The sequence below is a fragment of the Phocoena phocoena genome, chromosome 2, assembly GCF_963924675.1.
Source record: "Phocoena phocoena chromosome 2, mPhoPho1.1, whole genome shotgun sequence".
Classification (NCBI taxonomy): domain Eukaryota; kingdom Metazoa; phylum Chordata; class Mammalia; order Artiodactyla; family Phocoenidae; genus Phocoena; species Phocoena phocoena.
In genome coordinates, this window is record NC_089220.1 from 110,168,733 (window position 1) to 110,187,586 (window position 18,854).

An 18,854-nucleotide genomic window follows, 5' to 3' on the forward strand; every position below is an offset into this window, starting at 1 on the left:
AAAATAATACAAGATGAGAAGAGCTGATTGGAATTATAGCATTCTAAGATTTTTATATTGTTTGAGAGAAGACTAGGGATAGCAATTAACTTTATATTTTGTTAAGTCAGATATGATTTAAAAACATTTGGGTAACAACTGAAAGATAATGAATGGAATGTATAACTTCGAAACAAATAGAGGGAATAAAGGGATAATCCAATATAGTAGAGGGAGAGAGGTGTAAAATAAATGAATAAGGTGGTAGAAATAAATCTGTATTAATAAGTATATTAAATATGTCAACTGATATTGCCAGTTAGTAGATTGGTCAAATGAAACTTTAAAAAATACAGCTATCTACTATTTTTGACTATTTTAGAATGTATTCCTAAAACGTAAAGACAGAGAAAGGTTGAAAGGAAAAGGTTGGGGAAAAGATACCAGGCAAAAACTAATCAGTAGAAAGCTATTGTGGTTACATTAACATAAGACAAAGCAGACTTTAAGGCAGAAAGTTTTGTGTTTTTTTGTTTTCTGGGGTTTTTTAAGGGTTGAAGATAGAAGGGACTACTGTATGATGATAGAAGAAAAAGACGGTGAATACATAATAGACCTAAGCTTGTATATAACTAATAACATAACCTTAAAATATGTAAAGCAAAAAACTTAACAGAATTACAAGGAAAATTTGATAAATCCACAGTTATAGTGGTAGAATGTGTCTCAGTAATCAACAGATCAATCTGACCAAAATTAAAAAAAGGTATAGAAGATTTTAGCATCATAGTGAACAAATTGACCACATGATCATAGAGCACTCTTTATCAGTCATGTTGAAGATATGCATTATTTTCAGGTACAGAAAACTTATTTAAGAACTGATTATGTACTAGGGCACAAAGCAAGTCTCAATTAAATTTGTAACATACGGGTCACTTTTTCTGACTATACAATTAGTTTAGAAATAAATAATAATGTTAACCCTCTCATTCATTTGGAAATTAAAACGCACACATCTGAATAATTTATCGGTCATGTAACACATCATAATGGGATACAAATATTTACAACTGAACAGTAAAGAAATATCATATATGAAAACTCATGAGCTGCAGTCCAAGTCTTACTTAAAGGATAGTTTTTTGTATATATGTCAAAAAATTGGATATAAATAGGTTTAACATCTAAATCAATAATTTTTTTAAAGGGAAGGGGTTAAACCCAAAGAAAGTGGAAGGAAAGGAATACTAAAGAAAACAATTAATGAAATTAAAATTAAAGAAATATTAATAATTCAAGAAAACCAACAGTGGGATTTTTGGAAAAATTGCTCAAGTATAACAGAGAGAAGACACAAATAATAAAATTAGAATTTAAAAAGGGGGCATAATTCTAGGCAGAGACTTCAAAAATAAGAGGATATGGGCTTCCCTGGTGGCGCAGTGGTTGAGAGTCCGCCTGCCGATGCAGGGGACACGGGTTCATGCCCCAGTCCGGGAAGATCCCACATGCCGCGGAGCGGCTAGGCCCGTGAGCCATGGCCGCTGAGCCCACGCATCTGAAGCCTGTGCTCCGCAACGGGAGGGTCCACAACAGTGAGAGGCCCGCGTACCGCAAAAAAAAAAAAAAAAGGATATAATGAATAACTTTACGACAATAAATTTGAAAACAGAAAATGGACAATTTCCTAGAAAAACAAAACTGTCATAAAAAAAATAAAAAGACCTATAGCAGTTCAGGAAATTCATTCATTCCACAAATATTTATAAAATGTGCCCAGCACAGTGTTAGGCACTGGAGGTACAGTAGTGAACAACAACAAAAAATGTCCCTGTTTTCACAGTGCTTGCTTTCTGGTGGTATGAGACAAACAATAAATAAATTGTGTAGGGTGTTGATGAATTCTATAAAAATAAAGAAAGAAAAAATGGGCTGTTTTATGTAAGATAGTCAAAGAAGTAACATTGAACCTGAAGGAAGTGATAGAGCAAGCCAAGTGGATATTGGAGGAAGAGTGGTCCAGGCTGAGTGTAGGTGCAAAGGGCCTGCGGCAGAAAGATGTTTGGTGGAGCAGAGTGAGTATTGTGGATAAGGGAGATTGGCAGAAGCAGAAATTAGTGAGGTAATCAAGGGCCAGATCCTGAAATCCTTGTAAGGACTTTTGATTCAGCACTTAGAAATCTATCCATAAAATGGGGAGGATAATAACTTCTACTCATGTTGTATGTCGATTATATCACAGTAAAGCTAGGGAAGAATAACTCCTGCTCCTACTCATAAGATTATTGAATTAATTAATTAAATGCATATAGAATGTCTACATGCATTCAATTAATTAAATGCATTAAATATATTTCTGCTTTATTCAACAATTACATAAACTTTTTTCATCCAGAAGTAATAATCATTTGTCAAACATCTATTAAGTTTGGAGTACCTATATCATGGGCCAGGACTTGTGCAAAGCACGAAGAATGCAAAGGTGATTAAGACATGGTAGTGTCCCTGCCCAGTATGGAAGACAGACATATAAACAATTTTTCTGCAGTGTGCGGGGGGTTATAACAGAGATACTTAAGTCTGAAGACTAGGAGAGGCCTCAAAATGTTATAGTCTATGAGGGTGTATATTAAAGGAAGTTGTGTGGATGTTTTAAGGTAGCTTATATTTTCCTATTAATCCAAGGAGAATAAAAAATTAGGCTTCTCATTTAGCAACAGTTACTGTCCAGTGGTGTTTCTGCTAAGATGAATACCTGGAATGTGGCACTTATCACACCTGAGTGTAATTAAGTTAACTAGTGGTCAAGAGATAAGCATGGTAAGAAATTTTAGAATTTGAATCATGGTATAGCCATAGCATTTCAGATGACTAATTCTTTGTTTTCAAAGTTGGTTCACCATGATGTAACACTACTTGCTTTTCTTAACAGTAAGTGCTATATTGCAGCTTTTTGCCAGTCTTCATTGTTAAAGCTTTATTAGCCTTCGTTTGTAGAGCACATAGCCTGAGTCTTAAAGCACAGAGATAACTCTTGCCTTTCAGCCTGTTTTAATGGGTTTTTAAAAACCCAGCTACCCTGAAAACTTTCTAGCTAACATGTAATGCCCGCTTACTACGTGCCAGGCCCTGTCCTACGTGCTTTCCTTATCTCACTGAACCTCACAAGTTTATAACGTAGGGACTGATTTCCCCTTTTCAGACTTGAGGCACTTGAGACAAGGTGAGGTTTAATAACAGGCCAGGTTCACGTGAAGAAGTGTCAGAGCTAGCATCAGAACTCAGGCAGTGACTTAGAGATTACAACTCTCACTCTTCTGCCTCCCCTAGTAGATTGGCAGTGATTGCAGAAGATTCCTTGCTTGGAAAGATTCAGTGTGATGGTCTTAGCCTGATTGAAATAGGTCAGCACCTTTGTAAGTTTTGAATTATGAGTTCCCCTGTTCTAGAATGCAGTTAAGAACACTTAAACATTACCACATACTTTTTTAGGTCCTAGAATATATATGTTCTGCCTCAGTTCCAGTCTTGTCTTTGCCATTGACTAACTGTATAAGCTTGGACAAGTTTTTTAACCCGGCTTTTAGATGTTTCTACTGCAAAAGGAAGGGATTAGATAAGACAGTTCTTTATATTACCTATATGTTCAATTTATTATCTGAATTTGTACTCTACCAAAATTAAAGGTTGGTACCAACTTTTTTGTCCAGTCACATAGAACCTATGTTTCCCAGAAGAAAAAGAAAGTAAAGTGTGGAAAGTATAGATGTTCTCTTTTGCTGGTCTCCTTGTTATTTTAAAAACTCAAAAAGTTTATGCCAGGCTACTTAACTTTTACAATCCTAAAGTGTATATATATTGTGTGCTCAATTTTAAGGGCTGGGACTATTCCCAGAAGCTCTGTGCTGGTCACAAACAAAATGGAACGCTCAAGGACTCAGCACTAAAAATAACTTATAAAAATACTCCCTCCGTGCACTCATTGGAACAGGTAATTACTGTGGCAACAAACTAATTTGAAGTGTTAGTGGTTAATTAAAACAATGCAGAGGTGTATAGTTGTCTTTTGGTGTAACCAGAGCCTCCATTCAAACTTCATTAATCACTTTACAGTGTTGAGAAAGATCAAGACAATTGAGGTCAAGGCAATTGAGATGCAGTATCCACTGAAAATAAACAAATTCCTTTTCTCTGGGTAGAATGGCATTTGCAAAGTTAAGGGACACACTGGACTCATACCTGGCACTGCTTTTGTCATCCACTTCTCATTGATGATTAAGTGTTAAATTGGTACTCTCATTGCACTGTAAACCAAACCACACAGCATCTTTATTGCTCGAAATCGAACCCAAACTTCCATGGATGAATTAACATGCATCATAATTAAATCATCAAGCCTCTGCTTTTAATTCACGTGGAAATAGGAGACCCTTCTTTTGGAAAAGAGATCGGCTTTCTTGACAAGCTAATTAAGTTGCCAAACTGTCCAGTATGGTATATATACTAGATTATTTGCTAATCATTTCTGTATCGCTCCTGTTGGTCTAAAACATCCAGGTGTACTCATTGTCCAATGTAACATCACTGTTCTTTTTACAACTTTTGAATCCTTGTGTATGCATTCAACTATTTATCTTTACATTTCAGCCTTCAGTTAGTGATTCTTATATCTAGTATTTTATTTTATTTTATTTTATTTATTTATTTTGTGGTACGCGGGCCTCTTTGTTGTGGCCTCTCCCATTACGGAACACAGGCTCCAACGTGCAGGCTCAGCGGCCATGTCTCACAGATCCAGCCGCTCCCCAGCATGTGGAATCCTCCCGGACCGGGGCACGAACCCGTGTCCCCTGCATCGGCAGGTGGACTCTCAACCACTGCGCCACCAGGGGAGCCCTAATATCTAGTATTTTATAATGTTGAAATTGGAAGAGACCATGATAATTCAAGAGGAAAAATAATATGTCATTATTAAATGGTACATATTATATTACCTGGAATAAAGTTACTAAATTCCTTGAAGTCATAACTTCAAATTGGCTTAGTCCAGCAAACTTCTCTGTCATGCACTGAGAAGAAATACAATGTAAGTTTTTATATATTAATTTATTACATGAGTTCAGATATATCATGAATCAAATCATGACATGTAGTTTCACATTTTAAAAGTCTGATGTTATCATAGGTAGTAAAGTAACTGGTAATTTGTTGTAAAACCAGTATAATATAAGGGTTCCACTTTAAAAATGTGTATCACTTTATGCAAAGTACAAAAATATTTTAATAATTTAAGTTTTATAATTTAATAGTATTTATATATACTAGGGAGGTTGGTGTTTAGAGAAAGTCTTTAGACACTTATGCAGATTAAAGTACTCTTTGGTAAAGTGAACAATTGCTGATTTTTATAAGCTTACCTTTCCTTTAAATGAGATATACGTGAATTTCTCTACAATTAATTGATAAAATAAAGGCTAAGTTTACCTTCCATAATAGGCTTAGCCTTTGTCCACTCAAGTAGGAGAAGCAGAATGAATTTTTTATAACAGTCCTATGTATGGATATATACATTAATGTTGATATATATGTTTTTTCTTAGTCATGCCTGATTTTATAACATTTTATATGTGAAAAGTTACGAATACTTGTAGGTTCTTTGAACGATTTCTTTAAGTCAGTCACTTTAAAAACACTTGTCAGTGATTGCACAACTCTGTAAATTTTCTAAAAATCTTGAATTGTACACTTAAAACAAGTGAATTTTACCATATATAATTATACCTCAATAAAGGTGTTAAAAATGAATATTTGTGCCAAAACAACAGAAAATGATGTTTTCATTTTGATAATAGTGAAATATATGTTTTGTTTTTATTTTATGAAATAAGCAATTTTTGTAACTGTGGTGATGGGTGTTAACTAGACTTACTGTGGTGATCATTTCACAATACTTTCAAATATTGAATCATTATGTTGTACACCTGAAGCTAATTAATATTACATGTCAATTATATCTCAATTAAAAAATAAAAGGAATGAACAATGTTTACTACTAGGTCATTACCCAGTAAAAATTGGGAGCCTGGTAAGTTTATTTAGCAACTTGGCATGTAAGGATGGGGAATTCCTGAGAAGCTAAATTCCATTCCCTCGTGTCTTCCTTAACACTTACATCTTAACACTAACTGGGTGAGGGGAAGATCAGTTGGATCTTGGCTAATATGTAAAATCTTCTCTGGAGCAAGATTTTAGTTCTTCCAAACTAATTTGTTTCTTTATACCTATATGGGCTTGTAATAACAGTGCTTGTTTATGTTATTTGGTTTGTTTTGAAATTTTTATATAAAGCAAATTGTTTTTGGATAGTTGGTCAGAATGGCATTCCTTGCAGTGCATGCATACACATTTCATTTCAATACAAAAGGTCTTGATGAGATGTAATGGTATTTTATTTCTGCAAACATTCTCTTACTCTTTTTCATAAATGAATGTATTCATATATTGTTTGATTTAAATTGTAATTATTTCACCGTATCTGATCGTTTGAGCTTGCCTCTGTTCTGTAGCTTTTTAAAAAAATACTGAGAGATGCCAACTTTAGGAAAAGATGAACCTCATACTTGAGCCTTGTAACTGTATGACTTTGTACATGAATTTATATCTTAAACCATGTGTTTTGAGATTATTTTGATGAAACGTAGGGATGTAGTTTATCTGTATATATAACTGAGTTAAACGGGAAACCTCCCATTTTATGTGGCTCTGTACCATGCTTAGCAGAGAGCTGTAGAAGACACACACACACACACACACACACACACACACACACACACACACACACACACACACACAGTGACAGTATGTTGTAAGGGATCTGAAGCCAGGAGACTTGGGTTTAATGTCTAGTTCTGCCTTTTACTGACTCGTGCCATTGGGTAAACTTCTCTATGCTTCAGAGTTCTGGGCTCTAAAAAGTGTATAATTATACCAGCATTACCTCAGAGGGTTATTTTAAGGTACTACATAGTGAATCACTGTGTGAACCATTAAGCTCAATAGAAAATGTAGATTACTACTGTTATTAGTGTTCTTTGAAAGTATCATATATCCCCTTGCTGAGGATGTATTCAGATATACATTTATGTCCTTAACCACTTGGTAGGTTGTTTAGTGATCCCAAGTGATTTTATTATTTTTTTATCTTTCCGTAGAGCATATCATGTTCCAAGTGGGAAAATATTAGCTGTAAAGGTAAGTGCTGGATAAGTTTTATGAAATTCATGAAATTTTTGATGCTCTCCCTGCCCCCAAGCCCCCTTAGCTTGAGTCACAGGTATTGTCAAAGAAGAAATGAAGTGCTTTAAGGTTTGGGTGGTGGGTGATGGAAGCTCTGGCCGTGTTGTGACATTCACGTCTTTTAAGTGCCTCCGAATGCTCAGATGTAAGCTCCTCGAATTGTGATTCTTCTCATCATCGTCACCTACGCTTCTTTCTGTGTTCCCGGCTCAGTGGCATCACTGTCTTCCTCATCTTACAGTTCAAAAACTTAGTAGTTATTCACTCTTTTCTTTCCTTCATCTGCCACATCCTGTAAGTCACCACATCCTGTCAGAAATTTCCCCTGAAATGGGTCCATGTGTCACTTTCTTTCTATTCTCATTGCTTTGGCCTTGTATCAGGCCCACCTACCTCCTACCTGGACTTTTATAATAATTTCCTCACTGTACCTTTCACTCTGCCACTGGAGTTGAGAAGTTGAATCCCCGATCTGAAACCCCTCTTAGCACCCCTCTTCCCCCAGCCCCAATAGTGTACAACATAAAGCCTATGATGTCTGCCTCGCTTCTTTACATCTTTATGGCATCCTGAGATACCCTAACACCGCAGCCCGAATAGAGTGAAGCTGCGTGTAACTCAGGGATCTTCTAGGCAACTACCTTAGATGCTCCTTACTTGTTTCCATTGTGTTCATGGTCACACCCCATCCCTGCCGTACTTCAAGATCCCAGTCCTGCCCGTGCTACTTTGGATTTAGTCTCTGGCATGGGCTGCTGGTGCTTGATTTTCCCATCATTTTATCTCAGATTTCCCTAATGGAGTCTCTTGAATTGCACCTCTGACTGAAACCTTTATTACCTCAAATTAACTCCATAGAACTCCACTTCCAAACTGGGCTCTTAGCTAACAAACTGGTCAGGCCTGCTTTGTTCCTTACTCCCCTGCACATTGGTTAGGCACTCTACAGATAGGCCCCTGCCTACCTTTACAGCCACATCCTCTCCTTTACCTGCATGTTGCTTTCTGTTATGCCCATTATCTTCTGTCTCTGGGCCCTTAATAATGAAAGCTTTTATTTTTTGAATGACTACTATATGCCAGGTATTGTGCTAGACTCTATATTACTATTATCTTTAATCCTTAAAACTATAAAGTAAGCCTATTATTTTAGATTTGAGGACACTGAGACTCAGAAAACTGAATTGTCCAAGGTCACACAGATGGAAGAGCCAAGGCCAAGATTTAAAACAGAATCCATCAGCCTCCAAAGCACGTGTCTTCTGCTATACCCTGTAGCCTTTATATAAGTTATTACCATTGCCCATCCCTTTGATTTCCATCTATCCTTTCAAGGTCCATCTCCTCCAAGATTCCTTCTTAGCTAACCATAGTGAGAATTCAGTCTCTTTCCCCAATACTTGCATAGTATATATTTCTGTATCTTTTTATCTTATCTAGGAAACTAAGAATCAGAACACTTAAATTGCAATTGGTTGTACCTTTTAGTAAAATTAAACCAAAACTGAGACTCAGGTCTTCCATACCACACTTAATACAGCACCTAGAATGTGTTATGTGTATTATCAAGACTAGTTTTAACAACTCAAATAGCTTTTGGTGAGGCACTACCACAGAGCTCCTTCTTGGGATATTTTCTTTGATATTCCAGCCAAACTAGGTTCACAGAATTGTAGAACTGAAAGAGACCTTAGAGATCATCTGTCATGGCCCACATTTTAAAGAGGAGGACCCTGGAGTCCAGACAGTTTCCAGGGTAGGTACTGTAGAGGCCAGGTTCCACCTCAGTCTTCCCCTGAGTTCACTGAGTACAGCTCTGTGGTACCAGCTCGTCATTGGGTTGTTCTTTCTGTACCTTCTGAGCTCCCTCTTCATTCAGAGGACACCTCCACCAACTCCAACAGTATTTTCCTTTTTATCTAGTTATCTGTTTGTTCCTCCGATGTCAAAACTTTTAGATTGTTGTCAGTGGTATATTTAAAGACAGTCAACTTTAGGTTATTTATTCCAGGAGAGGGGAGAACTGCTATAAATCACCCCCCAAAACTTACTATTTGGCCTTACAAGTGCATTATAATTTTTCATAATTTCATACATTTTGAATTATGTTTAACCTAGGCTGATATTAAAATTCTTCTGCATGATTATTTAGTTGGGTGTGGCTAACAGTTGTTTCTGGAAAGGATTAAATGCAATTTTAAAGAAAGGACACATTTAAAAAAGAGCTGTTAAAGTAGAGACTTTCAATAAATGAAAACAGTAGGGCTTTACAAGTATACTATTCACTAGACCTGACCATAAAACTGAGCTACAGAGCAGGGACTATATTGTATTGTATCCCTCGATTCTATAAAATCACATACTAGATGCTCAAACTGAGTTGAATGAATGATTTGAGTAGATATGATTATTGTGTTTAAACTTTTTGTTTAGCCCTGAGCTTCTTGGCAGTGAAGGCAAAAACCATTTTTGCTTATATAATAGTCAAATCCTAAGAGAAAGAAATGTATCATTTCTTTAAAACAGGCAGAGTTTTTTAAATTAAATCTTAGGAGTGTTATTTAGTTTCCAAATATTTGGGGATTTTTCCAGATATCTTTCTGTTACTGATTTCTAATTTAAATCCATTGTGGTCAGGGAACATACTTTGTATAACTGGAATTATTTTAAGTTTATTGATGTTTATTTTTTGGCCCAGAATATGACCTATCTTGGTAAGTCTTCCCTGTGCACATGAAAAGAATGTATAGTCTGTTGTATACGATGTAGGATAAATGTCAATTAGATTAAGTTGGCTGTTAGTGTTGTTCCAAATTTCTGTATCTTTACTGATTTTTTATCTACTTGTCCTATCAACAAGAAAGAAGGGTGTTGAAATCTGCAGGAACAATTGTGTATTTGTCTATTTTTTCTTGAAATTCTATCATTTTTTACTTCATATTTTTTGAAGATCTGTTAGGTTATTTAGGATTGTTATGTCCTCTTGATGAATTGGCCCCTTTATCATTATGAAGTGATCTTCTTTATCCATGGTAATATTCTTTGCTCTGAAATCAACATTGTCTGATGTTAATATAGCTACTCCAGCTTTACTTTGACTAGTGTTAGCATGATACAGCCTTTTACTTCTAACCTGTTGTATCTTTATATTTGGGATGGATTTATTGTAGGCAGCATATAGTTGGGTCTTGTATTTTAATCCAGTCTGATAATCTCTGTTTTTTAATTGAGATATTTAGATCATTTACATCTCATATGATTATTGATATGGTTGGATTTAAGTATATCAGTTTGCTCTTTGTTTTCTATTTATTCTGTCTGTATGTCCTTTTTTTAAGCAGCTGCTTTAGAGTTTATAGTATACATCTTTAATTTATCATAGTCTACCTTCAAGTAATTTTAATTTATTTTTTATGTATATATTTTTGGCTGTGTTGGGTCTTTGTTGCTGCCTGTGGGCTTTCTCTAGTTGCAGCGAGCGGGGCTACTCTTCATTGCCGGGCACAGGCTTCTCATTACGGTGGTTTCTCTTGTTGCAGAGCACGGGCTCTAGGCACATGGGCTTCAGTAGTTGTGGCACGTGGGCACAGGCTTATTGTGGCGCAATAAGGCTTAGTTGCTCCGCGACATGTGGGATCTTCCCGGACCAGGGCTCGAATCCGTGTCCCCTGTATTGGTAGACGGATTCTTAACCACTGTGCCACCAGAGAAGCCCTACCTTCAAGTAATATTGTGCCACTTTACTTGTAGTGTGAGAACTTTACAACGGTATACTTTCATTTCCCTTATCGTCACCTTGGTTACCGTACATTTTACTTACTCATGTTATAAACTCCAGAATACATTGTTACTGTTTTTGCTTTAGACAGTTGTCTTTTAAAGGCATTTTAAATGTAAGAAAATATTTATATTTACTCACATTTTTTCAGTGCTCTTTATTCTCTTGTGTCGATCCAGATTTCTGTCTGGTATCATTTTCCTTCTGTCTGCAGGACTCCCATCTTTTACATTTCTTATAGTACATGAGTGTCCTGGCAATGAATACTTTCAGCTTTTGCATGTCTTGAAAAGTGTATATTTGACTTTAAATTTTGGAAGACATTTTTGCCAGATATAGAATTCTAGGTTAATCGTCCTTTTCTTTCAGTAGTTTAAAGATTTTGTTTCACTGTTTTCTGCATTGCATTCATTCTTACTGTCATTTAAAATCTTTATTCCTCTGTACATTAGAACTGACGTCTTTTCTGACTGCTTTTCTCTTTTTAAAAAATCTTTATTGGAGTATAATTGCTTTATAATGGTGTGTTAGTTTCTGCTTTATAACAGAGTGAATCAGCTATACATATACATATATCCCCATATCTCCTCCCTCTTGCATCTGCCTCCCCCGCCATCCCACCCCTCTAGGCGGTCACAAAGCACCGAGCTGATCTCCCTGTGCTTTGCAGCTGCTTCACACTAGCTAGCTATTTTGCATTTGGTAGTGTGTGTATGTCTGCTTTTAAGATTTTTTTCTCACTAGTCTTATGCAATTTGACTATGGCGAGCTTTTATGTAATTCTCCTCATGATTCCTGTACTTAGGATTTGTTGAGATAGAAATTTGTGGATTTTTAGTTTTCATTAAATTTGGAGAAATTTTAGCCATTATTTCTTCAAGTATCCCCCCCCCACACACACACATTTGGGAACTTAAATTGCATTTATATTAGGTCACTTGAAGTTGTCCCACAGCAAAATGATACTCTGTTGTTTGTTTATTCTAGGCTTTTTTTTCTCTCTAATGTTTCACTTTTGAATAGTTTCTGTTGTCAAATGTTCAGGTTTTTGTCCTTTCATCTGCATTTTCTATTCTGTTATTAATTTTGTTCTGTATATTTTTCATTTCAGACGTTGTACTGTTTATCCCTGGAAGTTTACATGGGTCTTTTTTACATCTTCCATGTCTCTACTTAACATGCTCCATCTTTCTTCTACCTTCTTGCATATGTGGAATATAGTTATGATAACTGAATTAATGGTCTTGTCTATTAATTCTATGATAAGTGTCATTTGGGGGTCAGTTTTGTCTGATTGCTTTTTCTCCCCATTTGGGGTTGTATTTTTTAATACCTTATAATTTTTTACTGGATGCCAGTCGTATGGCATAGGCTCATTCCTGTAAATATTCTTGAGCTTTATTCTGAGGTGCTGTTTAGTGAATCTGAAACAGTTTTATCCTTTCAGGACTTGCTTTTAATCTTTATGAGATGGGACCATCCCAGTGGTTAGTCCAGAACTAATTTTCCCCAGTCAGCTGAAGCAGTCATCTTCTGAATACTTTACCCCAATGCCTTGGCAAATACAGGTTTTCCATCCTGGCTGGTGGGAACACAAACTCTGCCTAGTGTGAGGTTCGGAGATTGTTTCTCCTGGTTCTTTCTGGGGGTTCTTTCCCTGGCCTCAGGTAGTTTCCTGACATCCACGTGCTAGTTGTTACTCAGCTGGAGACTTCAGGGGCCCTCTGCAGCTCTCTGGAGCTGTCTCCTTTTGCTCTTCTGCCAGTGAACTCTAGCTGCCTTGGCCTCCTCGGACTCCCAGTTCTCTCAGCTTAGGGAGGTGGCTGAGCTTCCCCTGGGTCCCATGCAGGGGCGGGGCCTGGAAACTCTTGTCTAGTTAGTAAGCTCAACAGTCATAGGACTCATCTTATTCCATGTCTTAGGGATCACTGTCCTGTTTTAGCTGATATCTAGTGTCTAGAAGCCTGTTGATTTTTCTGGGTTTCTTTTTTGTTGTTGTTGTTATTTAAATTTTAGTATCTCTTCCTTTCTTGTCACCATGCAAATCCAGATGCTTGTTTTTGTCTCTTGTCAGACATGTTGACCAGCTTTTAAATTATTCTCTCAAAAATACAGGCTCCCATTTATTGATCATTTGTACTGTGCTAAGCACTCTACATACGTTTTCCTCATTTAATGCTCACAGTGACCTTCTGCAGTTACTACCATTATGGATCCCCGTTTTACAGACGCAGAGGCTGAGGCACAGAATATTTAAGTAGCTTAGTCCCACAGCTAATATGTAATGGAACCAGGCTTTGAACTCAGGGCAGTCTCGCCTCAAGTCCATGCTCTGTACTATATTTCTGCTCACTACCCTTGGATTTGGCTTCTTAAAACATAGTTCTAGTCACATCTCTGCCCTTCTCAAAAGTCTTCAAAGGCTCTACATTACTTCCCAAGTAAAAGCTCTGTGGAATGGAACTCAAGATCTTCCACAGTAGGTCATCAGCCTACTTTTGAAGCATTATGTGTCTGAATCCTGTGCTGCTTTTAAGTTGAACTCATTGCCTTATCTGAACCCGAGTAGTGTCTCACTTCAACACTTTTACTCATGTATTTCTTTCTAATTAGAATGCCTTCACCCATGTCTCCACTTATCAAAATACTTAACACCCTTCAAGGGTCAGCTCCAAAGCTTGCTCTTCCATTGAACTTACTTGAATAAATCCTGTCACATCTGGTATATCTCTCACTCACTCACCTTCTCCCTTGAACCTCCCTAGAATTCTCTGTATGTCTCTTACGGGTGTTATCACATAGTGCCTTGTATTTTGCTATTAGTATACATGTACATTTCCCCTATTACACTGAAATCTCTTTGTAAGTGGGGAACAGATCTTATTTAGCTTCTTGTCTGACTCATTGATTCATGTAGAACCTTGCATACAGGGCCTAGTACAGAGCACTGAACATCTTGTAATGATTAGATGTTCAACACATAATTAGTTGAATGACTAACTAAATAAATTTTATTCTGTCATTTGTTCTTTCATTCATTCATTCATCTTTTGAAGTAACATCCTGAAAGTAGGTTCAGCTCACATACAAAATATGCCATAGTGTTCTTTGTATGGACCATTGCTCTCACCCAGAGTATTTCTTAGCTTTTTTTTTATATTAAAGGGTGAAATGAAAGGTTAAGAGTTAGAAGTGCATTTGGTCCTTTCCTGACCCTCTCCTGACTTTTGTGTGACTTCAAGCATGTCACTTGAACCTCTCAGTGACCTCAGCTGTGAAACGGGGCTGCCTGGTGTCACAAAGGGATTGCGAAGAGCAGCAAATCACAGTCCTTGTCTAAACAGAATCACCTGCAGGGCTCTGATGCCTGCATAGAATGATGAGGGAAATTTAATTTTCCAAGTCAAATGGTCATTTGGACCCATAGTTTGAATGTCTGTGGGAGCAATTAGATGAGAGTCCTTGAAAATCTGTTACTTTTCTCTTCCTACTCAAAATATTTCTAATTTTTGTACTTGTAAATGTTCTTATTTTCTAGACTTTTTTGTCTAAAGAATATTGCAGTGTCTAAGCGTATTAGTGTTTACCTCTTTAGACTTCAAAGGCGGGAAAATATTTCAGATATTATAAAAAGAAAGTTGAATTTTGGGACGAATAGAAGTATCTTGAATTTTTATTTTATATCACTGAGTTTAGAAAAAAATTTGCCTCAAAATGATACTAATGCTAGTTCAAAGATAACTATTCGATGACTGTGTATGAATATGTGTTTCTAACTAGCTTTTGGTGGGCGGCGGGGGAGGAATGTAGTTAAGCAAGACCATTGCAAACAAGTAGAGCAGAAAACAAATAAAAATACTGTTAGCCATCTTGCAAACAGAACCTTTTTATACCGTTAATGTAGTCTATAAAATCTTTGAAAGAGTAGAGCTCAATAGATTCCCCAGTACTGTAAATATTCTAATTGGGAAAAATCCATCTTCCAGGAAATTTAGCCTTGTATGTAGCATGTGCTGATTATCATTCTTTGACTGCTTTGGGTTTCTGCTGCTTTTAAACTAGCATTTAAATGGACCATTTGATTAATCATTTATATACTGACTGTAACCCTCCCAAATTTCCTTTCTGAGTTGTACATACTGTAAAAGACAATTATGTCGCCACAGATTAAATAAGCGAATTAAAACAGAATAGCGGCTTAATTTGACCTGTGATTTTGCTCTCCTTCCCTTTAGTGGAGCGTGTGCCACTCCAGCAAATAAATGAAGTCATCCATGACAGCTTGTGATGAATTGCCGTATTTATACTGTATATTTTAATAGCCTCACACTAATTTAAATTGAGCACAGAGTAAATTATAATTCAGTCACTTGACTGCTTATATTTAACTTGACAACTCATCCTTATTTGGAGGTGTAGTGGAGAGCAGCGGAAATGCACTCAGGTATTTCAGCTTCTCACTTAACCCTTTCTCCAGGAAATGTTTCATGTTCAAATTCTTTCCAGTTTGAAAAATTTAGCTCTTCCTAAGAAGAAAAAAAAAAAATCATGAAGACTTAAGGAGTTCATGCTTTCCTTGTTCTTCAGAAAAAAATATTAGTATTTGCCATGCTTTTTTCCCAATTTTTCCATTTTAGGGTAGATTTTACTTGCCCTCTCAAGTTCCCAGAAATTACATTTTCATTTTTTTACCATTATGGAATCTCCACTATTCTGGACTATAGCAAATTCCAGGAATGATCAAGACCTATTAGGGTGCAGTGGATTGGTCCCACAAATACGGTGTTACTTACTACATGTTAGGCCAGTGTGGCAATTTTATTTATTTTGGTGTTTGTCTTTGGTTTTAAATTCAGTTATAGAAATCAGGCAATTCATTTCCTTCCTGTCTAGAAATAGCTTCTTATTTGTAGGATTATGTTTGTAAGGAGGACTTTAATTAAGTCCCACATCACTTAATGGGCACCACTTGAGTAAGACCCTGGGCTGGGTGCTGGATATGGGGGGAGGGGACCAGAGAAAAATACACAAGACAGTCGTCGCCGTTGCCGTTCAGGGGCTTACAACCACTCTGTACTCTCTAGGCTTCTGTTTTTAGGAGATGAGGTATTAATGCTAAAGGCAGCTTATGATAAGGAAAAAGATAAAGGATCTGATGGAGGGCTTTGGGGCTGGCTTTGTGGAGGTGGTGGTGGCATTCAAGCTGTATCTAAAGGATAGGAAAGGTTTTATGGCCAGTGACTATGGAGTGGAGCAAGGAAGCACACCTCAAGTGGAGGGAACAGCTTGGGGAAAGCACAGGATATGTGTGTGGACCGGTAGAAATCATCTGGTTTTACACGTAGATTGGGTTTGTGGTAAGGAGTAGTGGGAGAAGGAGCTAGAATAACAAGTTGGAGGTAGACTGTGGAAGAATTCCTTGACTATCATGCTAGAATTTTAACTTTATTTGAGGCCATAGGAGCCCAGTTAAGGTTCTCTGTGAAGAGAATATGTTCATAGCTGGTAGTTTTGGGTTAATAACAAGGTTTTGGTTAGCCTTGTGGCATCATGTTGTTTCTTGATTGGGGGCCTGGAGGTGCAGTATATCTTAGTAGTCATACTAAACACTGAATAAACGACATTTTGGAAACATTAAATAAGGGATTCTCAACCTTACTGTGGGTTACAAATTATCTGGGAAATTTTTTAAAAATGCAGAGATGTGGGCCCAACCCTAGAGATTCTGATTCCCTTATTCTGGAGTAAGCCCTGTGCATCAGGATTTGTTAGAAGTGTCCTTATATATTTATATAAACACCTAGATATAAAGGTAATTATAATGTGAGGCCAAGGTTGAGAACCACTGCTTTAAGGTAAATAATACCTTACTCCTTTTAGCAGAGTTTTTCAGGTTGAAAGAGTCCCTGTACTTGACATAGTAGGATGAATAGCTCTAATATTTTATGGCATAGAATTCAAACAACACTAGATAAATTAATTTTGTTGCTAAATTTTATACAGGAACAAAAATGTAAGTGAATATTGTGGCAAATGACTATTGATTGGGAGAAATGTTTAAATGCTTCTTGGCAGTTTTGCGTTACACTTACAGTCTAGTTTTAGTGAGAGCTTTTATAAATAAGCCTAAAGCAAACTCTTGATAGAAACTGCTATGCCTTTTTGTACTCATTTTACCCTCTCCGCAATGGATGTCAGGACTATAAAATCTGTGTTTTAGAGATTATCCTTTTATTTCCTTGCTCTAACAGCAGTTTGCAATTCAAAATTTGTTTTTTCCTCCAGTATTGATTATATATATGTGTGTGTGTGTGTGTATACACACACACACACACATATTCTGCCATTGTAATACAAAATGTGGTTCAGTGTTGGATGGTGTTTAATTAGACTATCATTGGTAATCCTGAATGTTAAGTTTTTATCTAGAAATGTCTAGAGTCAGAAACTCTGCCACAAATCTTAGAAATTATCTTCCAGTTATTTTATTATCATCACTGTCTGTTTTAAGTAAAAAACAATTTCCCTTGAATTGGCTTCACAGGAAATACTAAGTAAAATTTCAATGGTTGATGGTCTTCTTTCTTAAAAAAATAAGTGTTTGAAATAAACTAGAATTTGTTCTAGGTAAGTTTATAAATATACTATTGTACGTTTCTATGTTATGAATTTGACTCAGTGGTTGATATTTTAAGGAGAACCATAAAACCTCAGGGCATACTGGAAAGTGCATGGTCCTTGGTATCAGGGAGGGGCCCTGACATTGCTGGGCCTCATGACTCCTCAGAACCTTGGTTTCTTCCTCTAAAAGAAGGGAATTAGGGACTTCCCTGGTGGCTCAGTGGTTAAGATTCCACCTGCCAATGCAGGGGATATGGTTTCGAGCCCTGGTCCGGGAAGATCCCACATGCTGCAGAGGAGCTAAGCCCATGTGCCACAGCTACTGAGCCCACGTGCTGCAACTGCTGAAGCCTGCTTGCCTAGAGCCCGTGCTCTGCAACGAGAAACCACCGCAATGAGAAGCGCATGCACTGCAATGAAGAGTAGCCTCCGCTCACCACAACTAGAGAGAGCCTGCACACAGCAACGAAGACCCAACGCAGCCAAAATTAATTAATTAATTAATTTTTTAAAAAGAAGGGAATTAGGTGAAATCATTTCTGAGGTTCCTTCAAGCTCCAACATTTTATAACAGTTTTGGCAAAGAAAGATTACCCACCTGGAAGAATATAAAAACCTGACATATTTTTAAAACTCCTTATTTCTCTCATAACTAAAAATCTACTTTAAATGTTATTTTTACTCATTTTTCTCTCTACTTTTGCCCAGTGTCTGAATTACAAGACAATTATTTTTTTAATGGTTTCAAGGTCATTACGATCTTCCTCTTCTCAAAATAACCAATGTGACCAAAATAGGATGTATAAATTAAGGGTGTTATAACTTAACTGACTTTCAAAGCTGTTAATACTGACCTTTGAGACCTGGCTTTTTCTTTGATCCCATCAATCACTTGTATACCACCTCCCCCAATACAAAGTGTTAGACAGATGTGGACACAGTTTGTATTACTGGAGGTTGTGGTGGGGAGGAGAGAGGTGGAATGAATAGAGGAAACACCATATTTTTTGTTTTTATATTTCATAATGAATATGACTATATTTAATTTAAAGGTGAATAAATGTGTAAATGTTGATTCCTTTATATATTTAGGTCATACTACTAGATATTACACTGGAACTTCAGAAGCAAATTATGTCTGAATTGGAAATTCTTTATAAGGTAATTTTTTTCTTGG

At 36.7% G+C, this 18,854-nt stretch overlaps 1 protein-coding gene across 2 annotated transcripts in view; it reads left to right on the forward strand.

Annotated features, from left to right (window-relative positions):
• Positions 1 to 18,854, forward strand: part of MAP2K5 (mitogen-activated protein kinase kinase 5) — a 267,232-nt gene that overhangs the window by 74,888 nt on the left and 173,490 nt on the right. For both annotated transcript variants that reach the window (XM_065871152.1, XM_065871153.1), the window contains exons 9-10: positions 7,194 to 7,233; positions 18,770 to 18,838. In XM_065871152.1, the coding sequence (XP_065727224.1) occupies positions 7,194 to 7,233; positions 18,770 to 18,838 (109 nt within the window). The remainder of the gene's footprint in view (positions 1 to 7,193; positions 7,234 to 18,769; positions 18,839 to 18,854) is intronic.